A 14,476-nucleotide genomic window follows, 5' to 3' on the forward strand; every position below is an offset into this window, starting at 1 on the left:
ATGAAGTCAATCTTAACATTTCTGCCTATTTGAAATTATTTTTACATTCATTTACACTGCTACAATTGAGAGCAGATTATGTTTCATAAAGCACTGTAGAAATGTTAAGTATTATAATCAGTATTTTTTTCACAACTTTCTGAGACCTTTTTTTTCTCCTTTTAAAAATAAGGAAACTAGCATTGTTTTTAAAAATCTATTCTTAAAATGACATTCAAACTTTTTTTTTTACCTAAACTAACAAAAACCAGTGAAATTAAAAGCTCACACTTAGCTGACACTAAAATTCTGAGTCTTCCCTTTTTTTTTTAGTTCATGATCATGTCAACTAACACAAATAACAAGCCTGAATTTTGAATTTCCTGGTTACTATTAGTTTCAGTTCAAAACTTCACATTTAAAATGTCATTTTCATTTTTGTTTTTTTAATATATGCATACACATACACGCACATATATATATATATATTTGTGTGTATATATATATCAGTTCATAGATCCAAAATGAAGTGAGCACTAGGATGATCCTTTATGCACTGTATAAAGACTTAAGAATTGACATCATCGACATTTGATTGAAGTAGATATGCACCAGTCGTGGCTTTAACTACAAGGCAAAGGTAGAAAGAACATTTTAGTTCCTCTCAAAGAAAAGCAGTAAGACCAATGGTGGTTAAACAAATGGACTATCCAAAGACAGAGAAAACTGCCAGGTCTGGGAAGGCATCCAAAGTCTTTATCTTTTCCTTCCGTACCATCTTATTGTTCAGTTTAGTTGCTCACCAAACGCAGAGGACTTTTACCTTCCAAGATGATCATGCCAGATCCCTCTTGTGCCTCTTGCTCTGGCAGGAAAGAGTCAACACACAGAAGTCAACCAGGTTGCAGAGGCACCACACTCTGTGTGACAGCACTACCCAAAAACATGCCACATTTGGACATGGATGCAGAGGGTTCACAGTTATCTGGAGGGAGAGGACATCCTGGAAATGACATTTGCTCTTAAGGTGGGAGGGGACAGTTATTTTTATTACTCAAAGAATCTAATCACTCAATCAATCAATCAGTCAATGCCAAAAATATAGATATATCTCAACTTCATGGCCCTTTGAGAAAATTCACAGCTTAGCTAGAACATAAAGCATTCTCAGAAGTGTCCCTGGGTGTAGAAAAAGACAGCTGATCCCATCGCTCTTGCCTGGAGTCCCCCCACTGGTTGATGGTAGCTATGCAGCTTCACATTGGCACTTAAAGAGTCCACTGGGAACATCTGACTAAATCCAGCCGTGAACTTAATTTATGGAGTTCTTCCTGAATCGGCTGGTCTGAATAACCCAAGGATATTAGCTCCATCCTAAGACTCAAAAGAGAAACACTGCAGAAATTCACATGCCAAAAGACAGGGACAGGCTAAGATACGTTTGACTACGGAAAAAAAAAAAGGCAAGTCCAAACCAAAATGGAAAACAATTTGAAAAATAACAATGGTCATGTCCATTCACAGATTAGTATCAGTTTGGCAACCAAGGATCACAACTGCACAGCAATCACTTGTTACTTTTGACTGAAAACAGATTACTTGCAGATGCTCTGAAATGAAAATCATTGAGTTGGTGGGCTTGGCCTGTTGTTTATCTTTTAAACATTTTCCCATTAATGGCCTTGAGTACAGTTGGGTATTTACAGTGATTGTTAAAAAATATATATATACACATTTCCTTTGCTTTTTCACCTCTACAAACGTCAAGGAACTGTTGAGAAAGAGAGGAAAGGTTCGAAGAGGAGAGGTTCGGAGAGGTTCAGAGAGGTTCGGAGAGGAGAGGAGAGGAGAGGAGAGGAGAGGAGAGGAGAGGAGAGGAGAGGAGAGGAGAGGAGAGCAGAGGAGAGGAGAGGAGAGGAGAGGAGAGGAGAGGAGAGGTTCGAAGAGGAGAGGTTCAGAGAGGTTCAGAGAGGTTCGGAGAGGTTCGGAGAGGAGAGGTTCGGAGAGGAGAGGAGAGGTTCGGAGAGGAGAGGTTCGGTTCGGTTCGGAGAGGAGAGGTTCGGAGAGGAGAGGAGAGGTTCGGAGAGGAGAGGAGAGGAGAGGTTCGGAGAGGAGAGGAGAGGTTCGGAGAGGAGAGGAGAGGTTCGGAGAGGTTCGGAGAGGTTCGGAGAGGTTCGGAGAGGTTCGGAGAGGTTCGGAGAGGAGAGGAGAGGAGAGGTTCGGAGAGGTTCGGAGAGGTTCGGAGAGGTTCGGAGAGGTTCGGAGAGGTTCGGAGAGGAGAGGAGAGGAGAGGAGAGGAGAGGAGAGGAGAGGAGAGGAGAGGAGAGGAGAGGAGAGGAGAGGAGAGGAGAGGAGAGGAAAAAAAAAAGACCTACACCACCACCAAAAGTATGATTATTTTTTCTCTTTTTAAAGGGATGGTTTTTGGTTTGCTTGTTGATTGATTTGTTTTCCTTAGCTGCTCATGTCGCTAGGTTCTCCGCATTTATGCTGGACATCCGAATCTGAGAGCTGCTCTTGCTCAGAATGGAGAGTTGTGTCCCCCCGTTCACTCCGCTGCTCGCTAGAGAAGGATGACGATGTTTGAAATCCACAGCAAAATACCGGTTGACTTTCCAGCTCCTCCATTTTCTCTTTATTTCTGATTGCACCTTTAGGGAGAAACTTCAAAAGGTCATTTTTTATGTACTTAGCTGCTCGAGGACATGCTGACAAATTATCAAGTTTAGAAAATAAACCCACAATTTGACAGAAAAAAAAATTGAGACTATTAAACTTCTCATTTCAACAAAATCTGAAGTGATTTCTTCATGTCTGAAAGAGGTCCAGGCATGCAATGGGAAGAGCAGCCCAGGTTCTGTGTCTCTGACTTCAGATAATTTAGGATCAGCCCAGAGGTGCATAGAAGACCTGTTCAACACTAACTCCAACATGGTTCTTTAGCTAGATTCTTGGAAAATATAACCTGTTTACATCAATGGCCAGTGGCAAATAACTAACAAGGAGCCAAAGAACCAGGAAGAAAAGGGTACCAAGGAGTAACGAAATAACCTATCTACAAAGGCAGTTTGCCTCTACTTGCCATTAATGGATGAATGTCTACTGGAAATTCTGCCTCCTGCTTTCAGATCACCTTTAAGCAGATGACACCTCTTGGATTCATATACACCTATGACACGTTCCTTTCTCTTAAGCTTTTTTCGTGGGCGTTAGCAGTAAATCAGCAATAGTAAAACAATCTATGGTCAGAAGCTCAATTAGAAAATAAGCAAATAATTCCATAGCTTTTCTGCTTTTCATTCATCACAGATTTCCTGGTAATCTTGCTAGGCGTATGTGCATGTGTGTATGTACGAACTTAATGTAAGAAAGATCATACTAGCTCAGGCTAATATTTACCCATTCCTAACAGTAGCCTGTAGCATATTGCTGAATGAAAGAACAAGGAAATATGTAGAGATATTTTCCCAAAATATTTTTCCAGTCTCAATGAGCTACTGTGTCAAAGGTGGTCTTGTCTTTAATAACCATTGCTAGATTGTCCTAGACTAATACAATTGTCAAAATGCTAAACAAGTGCTTCAATTGTATGGATGCTAACTACAGGTAGGAAAAGTCCAACTGGAAAACTTACATAGACCTTCTAGTACCTCTAAATTTCTGGTTTGGTTAGAGTATGGATAGCTATAGATTAGAGTATGGAGGTATATGACCTCTGCAAAAAGAAAATAGTGTTTGCATCTGTAATGTTGTAATACACCAAAGGTGAACCCTTTCTTACCCTAAGTGACTTAGTGGAAGCACAAGTCTTTCTCTAATGTCTTGAAAGGTAAAGTGGTTTTAATTAATCTGGCTGTGTTTGAAGCATAAAAGTTATCACTTCCCTATCCGAGGAGTTACAGGTGATCTGACACACTGTGCATATTACCTTGGAAGGTGCTTATCTCCATATTAGTTTTAGACAAGACCTTCTGGTTATTCTTTTAGCACTCATGGAAGACAATACAACTGCTGTAAGCAGTAGAGGTGGATATCCAGAAATACCAGCTGGTAAAGTATGAATGCAGCCACTAATTCTAGCAAGGCATGATCCAGAATTCACCTTTTGAGCTACACTGGACTGAGCTGTGAATAATGCTTTAACATTTACCTATGAGTCCTTTAACAGTCATCTTGACTAAGGCCATAAGCAAAGATGACCTATAAGATTGTTTAATGAACTTCAAGAAATTGTTATCATTACCTGAGAAGAAAACACCTTGGATCAAGGAGTTAAGAGACTTTTTGTACTACAGACCAGCTGTTGCACACTACATGTGAACAAGTGTAGAACACCTACTGCACTAAAACTGGTAGAAATAAATGGTATCAACCTCCTTGAAAAGAAAAAGAAAAAGAGATTTTAGGATAAGTCTTCTCCTGTTGGACTGCACAATAGATGTATTTCATTTTAGGAGACAACAGGTGAACTGTATATATTCCTCAAGGCAGTCTTGAGGAAGGAGTCTTTTTCCATTAATTCAGGAAATTATTCTCTCAGATATTCAGTCTGATAAACAAAGGCAGGGGAAATTCAATTTGCAGATCAGAACAGGTGAATCAGAAAAAATCTGGGCTTAAGAAGCTGACTCTAGCAGCTGCCATGTGCTGAGAGGAGTGTGAGGCTTGCAAGGTACCTGAGGGGTTTTCTGGGCCTCTGACACCCTTGGGCTGTGGGTGTGGAGGCACAAGCCAGCAGGCATCAGGTCTCATGAGAGGAAAGGGCAACAGTTGGGTGGTGCCAGCTGTCCTCATGGTCAGGTCAAACTTTGGGAAGCTGCACATAACCAGCTTTTGGGGAACATCCAACCTACATTCCTACAGCCTTCTCTTAGGCAACTGGCAAGATATAGATTAGGTGAGTGGTCTGCAAGATGGGTAGGAAACTGGTTAACAGGCCACACTCAGAGGGTGGTGAACAATGTTTTTTACTCAGGCTGGCAGCCTGTCACTAGTGGGGTCCTCCAGGGGTTGATGCTGGACTCCACACTGCTCAACATCTTCCTCAATGATCTGGATGATGGAATTGAAAGCACTTTCACCAAGCTGGCTGATTATACCAGGCTGGGTGGTGAGGTAGACATGTCAGAAGGGAGAGACACCTTCCAAAGAGAAATGAACAGGCTGGAAGAGTGGGCTAGCAAGAACTATATGAAGTTTAACAAAGAAGGCAAGCACAAATCTCTGCACCTAGCATGATATAACCAAAGAGCCCGGTACAGTCCCTACCTCTGTTAGGGAGCATTGATCTGAGCCATCATCTCTGGCAAGGCCAATATTTTGGTTTATAAAAGACATTACAAATCCTCTTTCTTTTGCTGAGACAACGTGAGATTTAGCCTAAAGTGTTAGGGGATAGGGTAGATGATGAATTACAGTGAAGGATTAGAATGGCAGTTACTCCCACAAGGAAATGGGATGGAGATGGTTGATGTGGGAGGTTAAATATTAAAAGTCTTACCTCCCCATTCAAGAAACAATAGAGAACAGCAACAACAAAGCCCTAGGTAATGGGAGAGAAAAAAAATGTAATTCAAATCCTTCAGTAAATGCTAGAAAACAGCTGGAGTTAAAAAAAAACAAAACCAAAACCAAAATCCTGGTATACAAAACATATACACAAATAAACACATAGTCTGAGAACTGTGCATGCAAAGTAGTTAAAATGAAGAGATTTCTTTTTAACAAAAGGAGAATTCATGTTATAATCACCTGGAAAGATCCCAGTCCCAATTCAAACACTAGTCTCTCCCGCTTACTGACATTTTCAGGAGAAAAAGCAAACACCGTGTAGTGAATTCCAAACAAGGGGATAAGCAGTAGTGTAGAGCGAGCCAGTCTCCTGTTATAATAGAGTGAAAGAACTTTAATGCAGCCTTGTAATAAACAACTTGTGCTTTAATTAAAGACGAAAACACAGAAAATATTTTGCTGCCTCCCTTTTGGGAAATACATACATTATATAATTATACAAACAAATGCACAGCATTCCCAATTTGTTACCAAACAATGATTTCACACACACTGTAGCTTGCTCCCACTTCTTCACACTGTTACAATAATAGCACATTAGTAATGCTTAATACTCTGTACTGTTATTCTATTTTACGTTATTATAAGCGGAGACTTTTTCTACCGTGCCAAGCATGAGGAGGGTAATCTTGCTAAGGGATTCAGACTGCTACCATAACACAATAATAAACTTCTTACTCGATTGCTTCATTCCAGTGGAGTGTTTGAAATAACTTTTGTGTGTATGTGTGTAAATTTTTCTCTGCGTAGCAAAAAAATCCAAAACAGCAATATAAAGAAAGCTAAAATATCCCTGTATATTCTTATACTCAGGACTATTCTTCAAGGTCTGGATTTTGGCCTCATTTATACCGTTGGAAACCTAACTGTAACCCCGTGATACAACTAATTTCCACTGTGTCAGAATAAAGAAGTTTCAGAGAGAAATCAGACTCTGTAGGTATAAACAAAAGGGCTGGAAAATCATGTGTGTACTAGTAAGCACTTAACTGAGCATGAAAAAAATTCCCCAAAAGCAGAGGTCCAGCCGAGACTTATGTGTTAGTTTTGGTCTGTGTCATTTGCTGATTGAGAAGCAAAAAAGACCCAAGAGAGAACAAATGTTGATCTGAAAATAAGGCAAGTGCCTTATTACAAAGAAAGTGGCCGAAAATAATCTCCAGAACATTTTCAAAGGGGGAAAAATAGGATTGATTTCTTTCAAGTTAAGGAGATAGATCGAGCACAAAAGAAGTATGTCCTGCACAACATCCTTGTCTACCGCATGGTATTTTTGCCTCTAAACTACAGAGACATGGATTTGATGGACAGACCACTCCGAGGATAAGGAATTAGCTGGATGGTCACACTCGAAGAGTTGTGGTCAACAGCTCAGTGTCCAAGCGGAGACTGGTGATAAGTGGCATTCCTTAGGGGTCGGTATTGGAACCAGCCCTATTTAACATCTTTGTCAGAGACATGGGCAGTGGGTGCACCCTCAGTGAATTCCTCAAAAACATCAAGCTGTGTGGTGTGGTCAATATGCTGGATGGATGGGATGCTATCCAGAGGGACCTGGACAGGCTGGAGAGGTGGGCCTGTGCAAATCTCATGAAGTTCAACCAGGTCAAGTGCAAGATCCTGCACATGAGTCAGGGCAATCACAAGTACAAATACAGTCAGGGTGGAGAATGAATTGAGAGCAGCTATGAGGAGAAGGACTTGAGGGTACTGGTGGATGAGAAGCTCATCATGAGCCATCAATGTATGCTTGCAGCCCAGAAGACCAACCACATCCTGGACTGTATCTAAAGCAGTGTGGCCAATAGATCGAGGGGGTTGATTCTGCCCCTCCATTCTGCTCTTGTGAGATCTCACCTGGAGGATTGCGTACAGCTCTGGAGTCCCCAACATAAGAAGGACATGGACCTGCTGGAGTGAGTCCAGAGGAGGCCATGCAGATGATAAGAGGGCTGGAGCACCTCTTCTATGAGCACAGGCTGAGAGAGCTGGGGCTGTTCAGCCTGGAGAAGAGAAGGCTCTGGAGGGACCTTAGAGCAGCCTTCCAGTACCTCAAGGGGGCCTACAGGAAGGATGGGGAGAGACTCTTCAGCAGGGCCTGGTGTGACAGGACAAGGGGTAATGGTTTTAAAATAGAAGGAGGTAGATTCAGATATTAGGAAAATATTTTTTACACTGAGGGTGGTGGAACAGTGGAACATGTTGCCCAGAGAAGTAGTGGAAGCCCCATCCCTGGAAACATTCAAGGCCAGGTTGGATGGGGCTCTGAGCAACCTGATCTGGTTGGAGATGTCCCCACCTCTTGCAGGGGGGTTGGACTAAATGACCTTTAAAGGTCCCTTCCAACCCTAACCATTCTATGATTCTAAAAAGTCATAAAGATTTTTGGAATAGCTTCATACTTTTTGAAATTCAGATCTTCACTCTGCTTACATCTATATGGTATATTGCAGACACTTTTGAATTTGCTAATACGTGCTCAACAATATCATTAAAATCATGTGATTCCCTTACTGAAAGTGACGACTTAATTAATGGATCTCCAAGAATTCTGTGAACATATGCTATTATATCCAGTACTAAACTGGAAATTGGACATCAGTTCATTGCTGATGTCCCTCAGTCATACTTTGTGCACTAATGATGACAAACATACCACATCTCTTGACTTTAGATTGTACTAAACATACGTGATGCATTAGTCTGATGTACACCAAATCTCAAGTCTTGGTGAAAGACCCCACAAACCAGAGGACATAGTTCTTCTGAATGATCAAGGTAGATATTGATCAAAATATTTTAACAAAAGAGGAACAACCTTGGAACAGGTTGATGAAGAGCATACAGTGTCTCCAACTTTGGTGATCTCTAGAACAAGTAAGCTATACACAAGAGACCTGGTGTAATGGACTAAAAGACCTTTCAAGGTTCCTTCTAGTCCTCTTTTCTCTATGAGCATGTAATTATATTAATGAAAAGGCATAGAAATATTGTGGAAAAGATTGTAGAATAACAGTATCTCCATAAAACAAAAAAGGATATGAAGAGCATAAGTGTCTTAAACTAGCTGTGGAATAAAAAAAAAATTTAAAAATCGAATGAAGATAGTAAACTGAAAAAAGAAGTATCATATCTCAAAATCTGTTCCCCTTTATATACAGAATTAATGATGACAACAACAAAAGAATAAATGTTATTTCAATTTAAAAGTCAGAACAGAATTGTCTATTAGTATATTATATCTCACTACAGTCACAGGAGATTAATTTTGGGAAAGATGCAGAGGAAGACTTTTTCTATTGTCAGTCCTCTAGCATTAATTATATCTGATTAATTTCACAATTAGTTTGTAGGATCTTAAAATACAATGTCATCATCAACTTATTTGAGCTACTGTCTTCAATATTGTCATAAAAGTCAAGAAGAAAGTACATGAAATGTAAGAAGTAACATATTCTGAAGTTTATAGATTATTAAGATCCATAAAGAGGAAAAGATTTTAATCACAAGAGAAAATTGAGTTATACTAATGACTGTATGGATGACGATGAATTGCATTTTTTTTTCAAGAGCATTAGGAAGAAAGAAGAATTAAAGCAGCACCTGTGACACATGCAAGTTTGTGTGCAATGGTGAAATGAAGATGTTAAAGAATACAGCAAAATTCTCAGGAGTATGACAGCGAAAGGTATTAATCCTCTTCTCTTTCCACACTCTTTCAGACAAGTAAGAAACACAGGGTACAGATCTTAAAGTTTTGAGGACATTAACCACTCCATTGGGCTCAAGTTGAATGTTTTGAAGAGGTATGATCTCCAAAATTTCTAGGAAAAAATCTTGTTTATATTCCAACAGGTAGAAGAACATCTTAAGGGTAGTTTATAAAATAGTAAGTTGTATTTCAAATCTTGTTGAGGCTGACATTCTATTTTTCATCTGTTATTTTCCTCAAAAAACACAGGTAATGCTGTCCTCTGTTTTTCCTCACTCCTCTGTTGAATTATGGAAAGATATCTTTGTATTAAAAGGAATAGAAAGTAGAAATCTTATCTAACCTTGACCAGTATCTGAAGGAACCATGTCTTTATTTTTCCATTGCACATCCACACTCATTAAGGACACTGCTGAACTGTCTATGGATATTACACAGGACATAACTGGGCATGAATTGGAAATGAAAACACACATCAAATTGCATTGCTGAGTAGAATTTCAAGGCCAGGCTGGACCAGGCTTTGAGCAACCTGATGTGGTTGAAGATGTCCCTGCTACTTGCAGAGGGGTTGGACTAGATGACCTTTAAAGGTTCCTTCCAACCCAAACTCTTCCATGATTCTATAAGAATTTCCAGTGATTTCTACTGAACGTTCCAGTGTGTTCCTATTCTGCATGTTAAAACAGGTTTCTAGGAGACAAATTAATGCTGTGGTCTAAACAAATACAATAACTGTATATCAGATTAAAAAAAAATATTTTGAGCTACTGTGCAATAGAACAATGATCAATGGGCTCTAAATGGCCTAAATAGATTCTTCCAGCTTCTGTGAATGGGATGTAACAAAGACGTATCTCTAGATTCAAATCTTGCTGATACAACTATAAGAACTGAATGAAGGAGACCATCAGAAAATATGGGTCCTCTACATCAGGGGACCTGAAGCTCCAGAAGCAATTGTGTAAGGAAACTTGTGGTTGTCATCCTTTTTTTCTGTCTCCAAGAGAGAGGTAAAAACTGTAGCTTAGAGCTTACTCTCTCATCACTTCCAGGAATCTCCACCACACTGATTATGTGTCTTGTGCCATTTCTGCTGGGACTGTAGCTGCTTTTGTTGGGCTAAGTGCAAAGTCATGCACTTCAAAAAAGCCGTTGTAACTTACTTAAGATTTGACAGATGACACTGTGTGCTATTAAGGTGAGGATAAAATATAGAATAACTTTTAGCCTGGTAAAGAGTTTATTGCCTTTGTCTTAGAGGTTCTCACCACCCAACTTCTTTGAGACAAAATATCACATACTGTCAAAAGAAGGAAAAGATCTTCAAATCATAGCCTTTAAAGAAAGACTATGTAGTTGTTTTGCTGTTTATGCCTGCCTTTTCCAAGCAATAGAATTGTTCAGTCTAAATGTTGAGTCTTAAGTGAAATTAAATTGATCAAATATAAACTTTTGCAGTGCAGACATCAAGGTCTGTGGTAGTCACATAGAACAACATTTGTCTCACCGAGATTTGGACATACAAGCTGTAGATATCTACATCGAAATTATTAACATAATGTCTCTAAAGCCGACGCAGACAAAAATGCACTGTAGCAGGCATAGTTCTTGCCTGCTATAGATGCCTCTTCGAGAAGAGGTGACTCCTGTTGTAAACCCATGGATGTGTACTGAATGCATCTATCGATGTATTTATTGACTAGCTTAAAGTTATGAGATATCTGCAATGATGACATCTGCTTTTAGTTAAATTAATTCCATACCTGCATTGCCTTTATTGTCAATGAAGAGTAACAGGCACTTACACACAAGAACAAATGATCTGTCCCTAGGGAAGACGTTATCACATCCCAAGTCTCTCCATTGACTACAAAGGGAGTCTGTACTGAGTTTGTCATATAAATTACTGCACAGTAAGCTTGTAAAGTTTAGATTAGAGGAATTCCATATCTTGGGGCAAAACTCAGTGATGAATATGTACAAAAAACAGTCACGGCTATTTTAAATAGAAGGATAAAGAGCAAACTATGAAGATACTAGATGTCATTAGTGATGAAATGCTTAATATAGTTCATGTTTAATAAACTAAAGTATGTTTTATCAAAACAACGCTAAACATAGTTAACATGTGACTTTCAGGAACCTCAATAATCTCCCTGACTGATACATGTCTTTTCCAAAAGCTTAACTAGGTCTCCAGGATCACTTTCAAGACCTGAAGTAACAAGTAACATCTAAACACAGTAATTGATTACAGCTTTTTAATTTTCCCATGCATAAATTGCATATTCAGACTTGAAAAGCAGTGGGAGCTTACTGAGACTTTCATATTTTAAGGCAAAAAAATAAAGTTTAATTATTTTTATTGGAAGTATATAGAGTTTTTCTGTGCTCCTATTTAGGCTGAACTCTTCTTACCTTTGACTAGGTAGAGGATTTCACCTCAGATTTGTCAGTCTGCCATCTTTCTGAAACACTGCACTTACTTAACGTGGACTTTGCTTCTCTACAAAGGCCCAGTATAAAAACTATACTGCATCGGGTTGTAGATTAAGTAGTGAACTTTATATTTCAAACTATCTCCTCTTAAGTGTAGGTCCTAGTTCTTAAACTTCAAGCTTCTCTCAATGTAGAGTATGGACCTGCTGACTGCTCTTCTATTCTCTATTTCTTCTGTCTGCTTTTGCACAATATCAGTCTGTTGACTGAGTCTTTTGAACATCTTCCTTGGTATATTTCATAAATACGTTGAGGAGATGTAAAATCAGAGAGAAAAATTATTATATTTTTAAATTGTTTTTTTCTAGCTAACATAACAAAATATGCAGCTATATGTTACAAAACTACTAAGCATTCTTCAGTAAAATGCTGGACTGTTGGATTTGTGTGGCAGGACGTCTCTGAGAGTGTTGATTTGCACTCATAAGACTGCTATGAAATTCAGGGGCAAATTCATCAGGAAACCTTGTATAACAGATTTCAGAAAGGTATGCCTCATCTAAATGAATTCTGTGGGCTTCTTGTATGAGTAACAGAGACTAAGGTGCACTATGAGAAAGTGATTAATTTACATGTCTCTAGACTCACTCTCCATAGGCAAATCTTTGACAGAGACTTCTTACTAGACCCATAATACTTTGACATCAGGAGTATATACATGGACATAAGTTGTTTTACACCAGCTGAGAGTCCGATTCACTCAGTCCTGCACTGCCCATGTTCTAGCACACTTTCAGGTGAAACATCTACTCTCAGTATGACCAGCGTTCACATCTTTGCTGTATAACAAAGAGTAACTATTTATAGTTTCTATACAGACACTACCCAAAACCATAAATAGCATCAGTGATAATTACATTTTTTTTTAAATAACCTTAAAATCCTTGATCATGTTGCACCAGCACAGAACAACAAAAAATTCTACATGCAACAAGAACTAATTGAATGCTTGCTCTCTGATTACTACCCCTCTGCTAATACCCATTAATTTACTTGCAACATGCGTCATACAAACACAGGAATGTCACAGGATTGCGTACACTTACAGGGTAATGGTTGATAGTTCTGACATCTTGCAAGAGTGCTGGTTAGCCCTCTTAGGCTTACAGTAGCATTTCTGAACGCAGCTGCTAAATATGACAAGATTAGCATTTTTTTCAGCATATTGTGAACAGGCCAAGGTAGGTCACTTTCAACACATTTCATGAGACACATCACAAAGATGGAAAGCAGACACGACAGAATGAAATCACAGCACAAACCAGCTGCTTGACTAAGCAAAAATAAACAACAAAAGAAATCAAAATGCACTGGCTGTTGCTGGCAATTGTGATGAGCTGATTCACAGACAAACCAAAGACTGAACAACCAGGAGGCAGGCGGTCAGCATTACGTGTAAATAAAATATACATGACCTTTGCAATCTGGTGTTGTACAGAGGGTAACGGAACAATATATTAAATGAAAGTTGACTGCACACTTGTGGAGAACAATTAAATAGTAACATAAACTTATAGGATGGAGATTAATCTAAGATGAAGCTGGATCAGATGTTCCTCATTTTTATGTGTGTAAGCATCCCAGATATTGTGGATCCCTTCTTTCTAGTGAAGAGTACTAGTAAGGACACCAAAGCACTTTTTCGCCGAGCTTCATTGATGCATAGGGAGGGGAGTTCAGTATGGAAACTACATGTCTGACTGGTAATTCAGAGGTATCATTTATTTTTTGTCACACACTCTAGGATAGGTGTGGTCATAAAAGCAACAGGCACATACATGATGGACCAGGACCATGACCTCTGCATGTTGTGTTCTCGAAAGAGCTCCTATAGAGAACAGAATGTTTACATTTACAATTAGCTAGAGAGAGGCTAATTCTAATCAGCTGTCAAGAAGGGTCATCTGAAACAACATGGGAAGGCATTTTGAGGGATCTGAGGGATTTTGTATCTGTTATGGTAGCCTGAAAAACATGAGAACTGGAAATAGTTTTTGTCAACCTTTGAGGGAAGATTTTTTGTGGTTTTTTTTTTTGTTTGTTTTCAACACATGGTTGTTTTGGTGCAATTCACCTCAGTGAAGGTTGGATATTTACAGTATAGAAGTTTAAGTACACTGGACATTCTTCGTCCCTTGAGAATCAACTGAGAGAATAAGTAGCCAATATAAACTTATTGGCCAGGGTGTATCTGACCTATTTCAGATATTCAAGTGAATCAAACTCTGTTTCTGTTGCTCTGCTAATATGCACAGTCTATGATTTGTGTCCACCTACCCACAGACGGAAGATGCAGTTTATAAACTGGACAGTAAAATAGAATAAATTGAAAACAGATGAAATTGCTCCCTACTGTTAACTCCTTTAAGCCAATCCCATTTACTAGAGGTTCACTTTATTTATTTATTTATTTATTTTCTTTTTGGGTAATAAAAACCTGACAGCTGCCTTGTGATTAAAGTTTGTATCATAAGAACTGGAAAGAATAGAGCATCGTGACATGTACAGATCCAGCAAAGAGAAATAGTAATCATGTTTAAATTTGCAAAATTAAATTTATTTATTGGATGATGCTAAGGAAGTAAATATGAAAATGACTGTTTCTTTTACAGTATCGGTTCTGTCATAAAATTTTGCACAGCCTCTGTTTTTCACAGAGCTGAGATGAGTTGTGCACTAATTGTCAGCTAAGACTGATCTAAAACAAGGGGG

The 14,476-nt window shown here is 38.9% G+C and overlaps 1 protein-coding gene across 4 annotated transcripts in view; it reads right to left on the bottom strand.

The window, feature by feature from the left end:
* Positions 1-2,246: 2,246 nt before the first annotated feature.
* The window catches only part of ADCYAP1R1 (ADCYAP receptor type I), a 131,339-nt gene continuing 119,109 nt past the window's right edge, over positions 2,247-14,476 (bottom strand). The window contains exons 14-17 of one of the 4 annotated variants that reach the window (XM_086741451.1): positions 12,811-12,894; positions 5,731-5,860; positions 5,480-5,521; positions 2,247-2,630 (exon numbers count right to left, since the gene is read on the bottom strand). In XM_086741451.1, coding sequence (XP_086597577.1) covers positions 2,442-2,630; positions 5,480-5,521; positions 5,731-5,860; positions 12,811-12,894 — 445 coding nt within the window. In that variant the 3' untranslated portion in view covers positions 2,247-2,441. Of the gene's footprint in view, positions 2,644-5,479; positions 5,522-5,730; positions 5,861-12,810; positions 12,895-14,476 lie in introns of all 4 variants that reach the window. The other 3 variants (XM_086741450.1, XM_086741453.1, XM_086741452.1) reach the window with 3 other exon arrangements.

The sequence above is a fragment of the Chlamydotis macqueenii genome, chromosome 2 (assembly GCF_036417535.1).
Source record: "Chlamydotis macqueenii isolate bChlMac1 chromosome 2, bChlMac1.mat, whole genome shotgun sequence".
Taxonomy (NCBI): Eukaryota; Metazoa; Chordata; class Aves; order Otidiformes; family Otididae; genus Chlamydotis; species Chlamydotis macqueenii.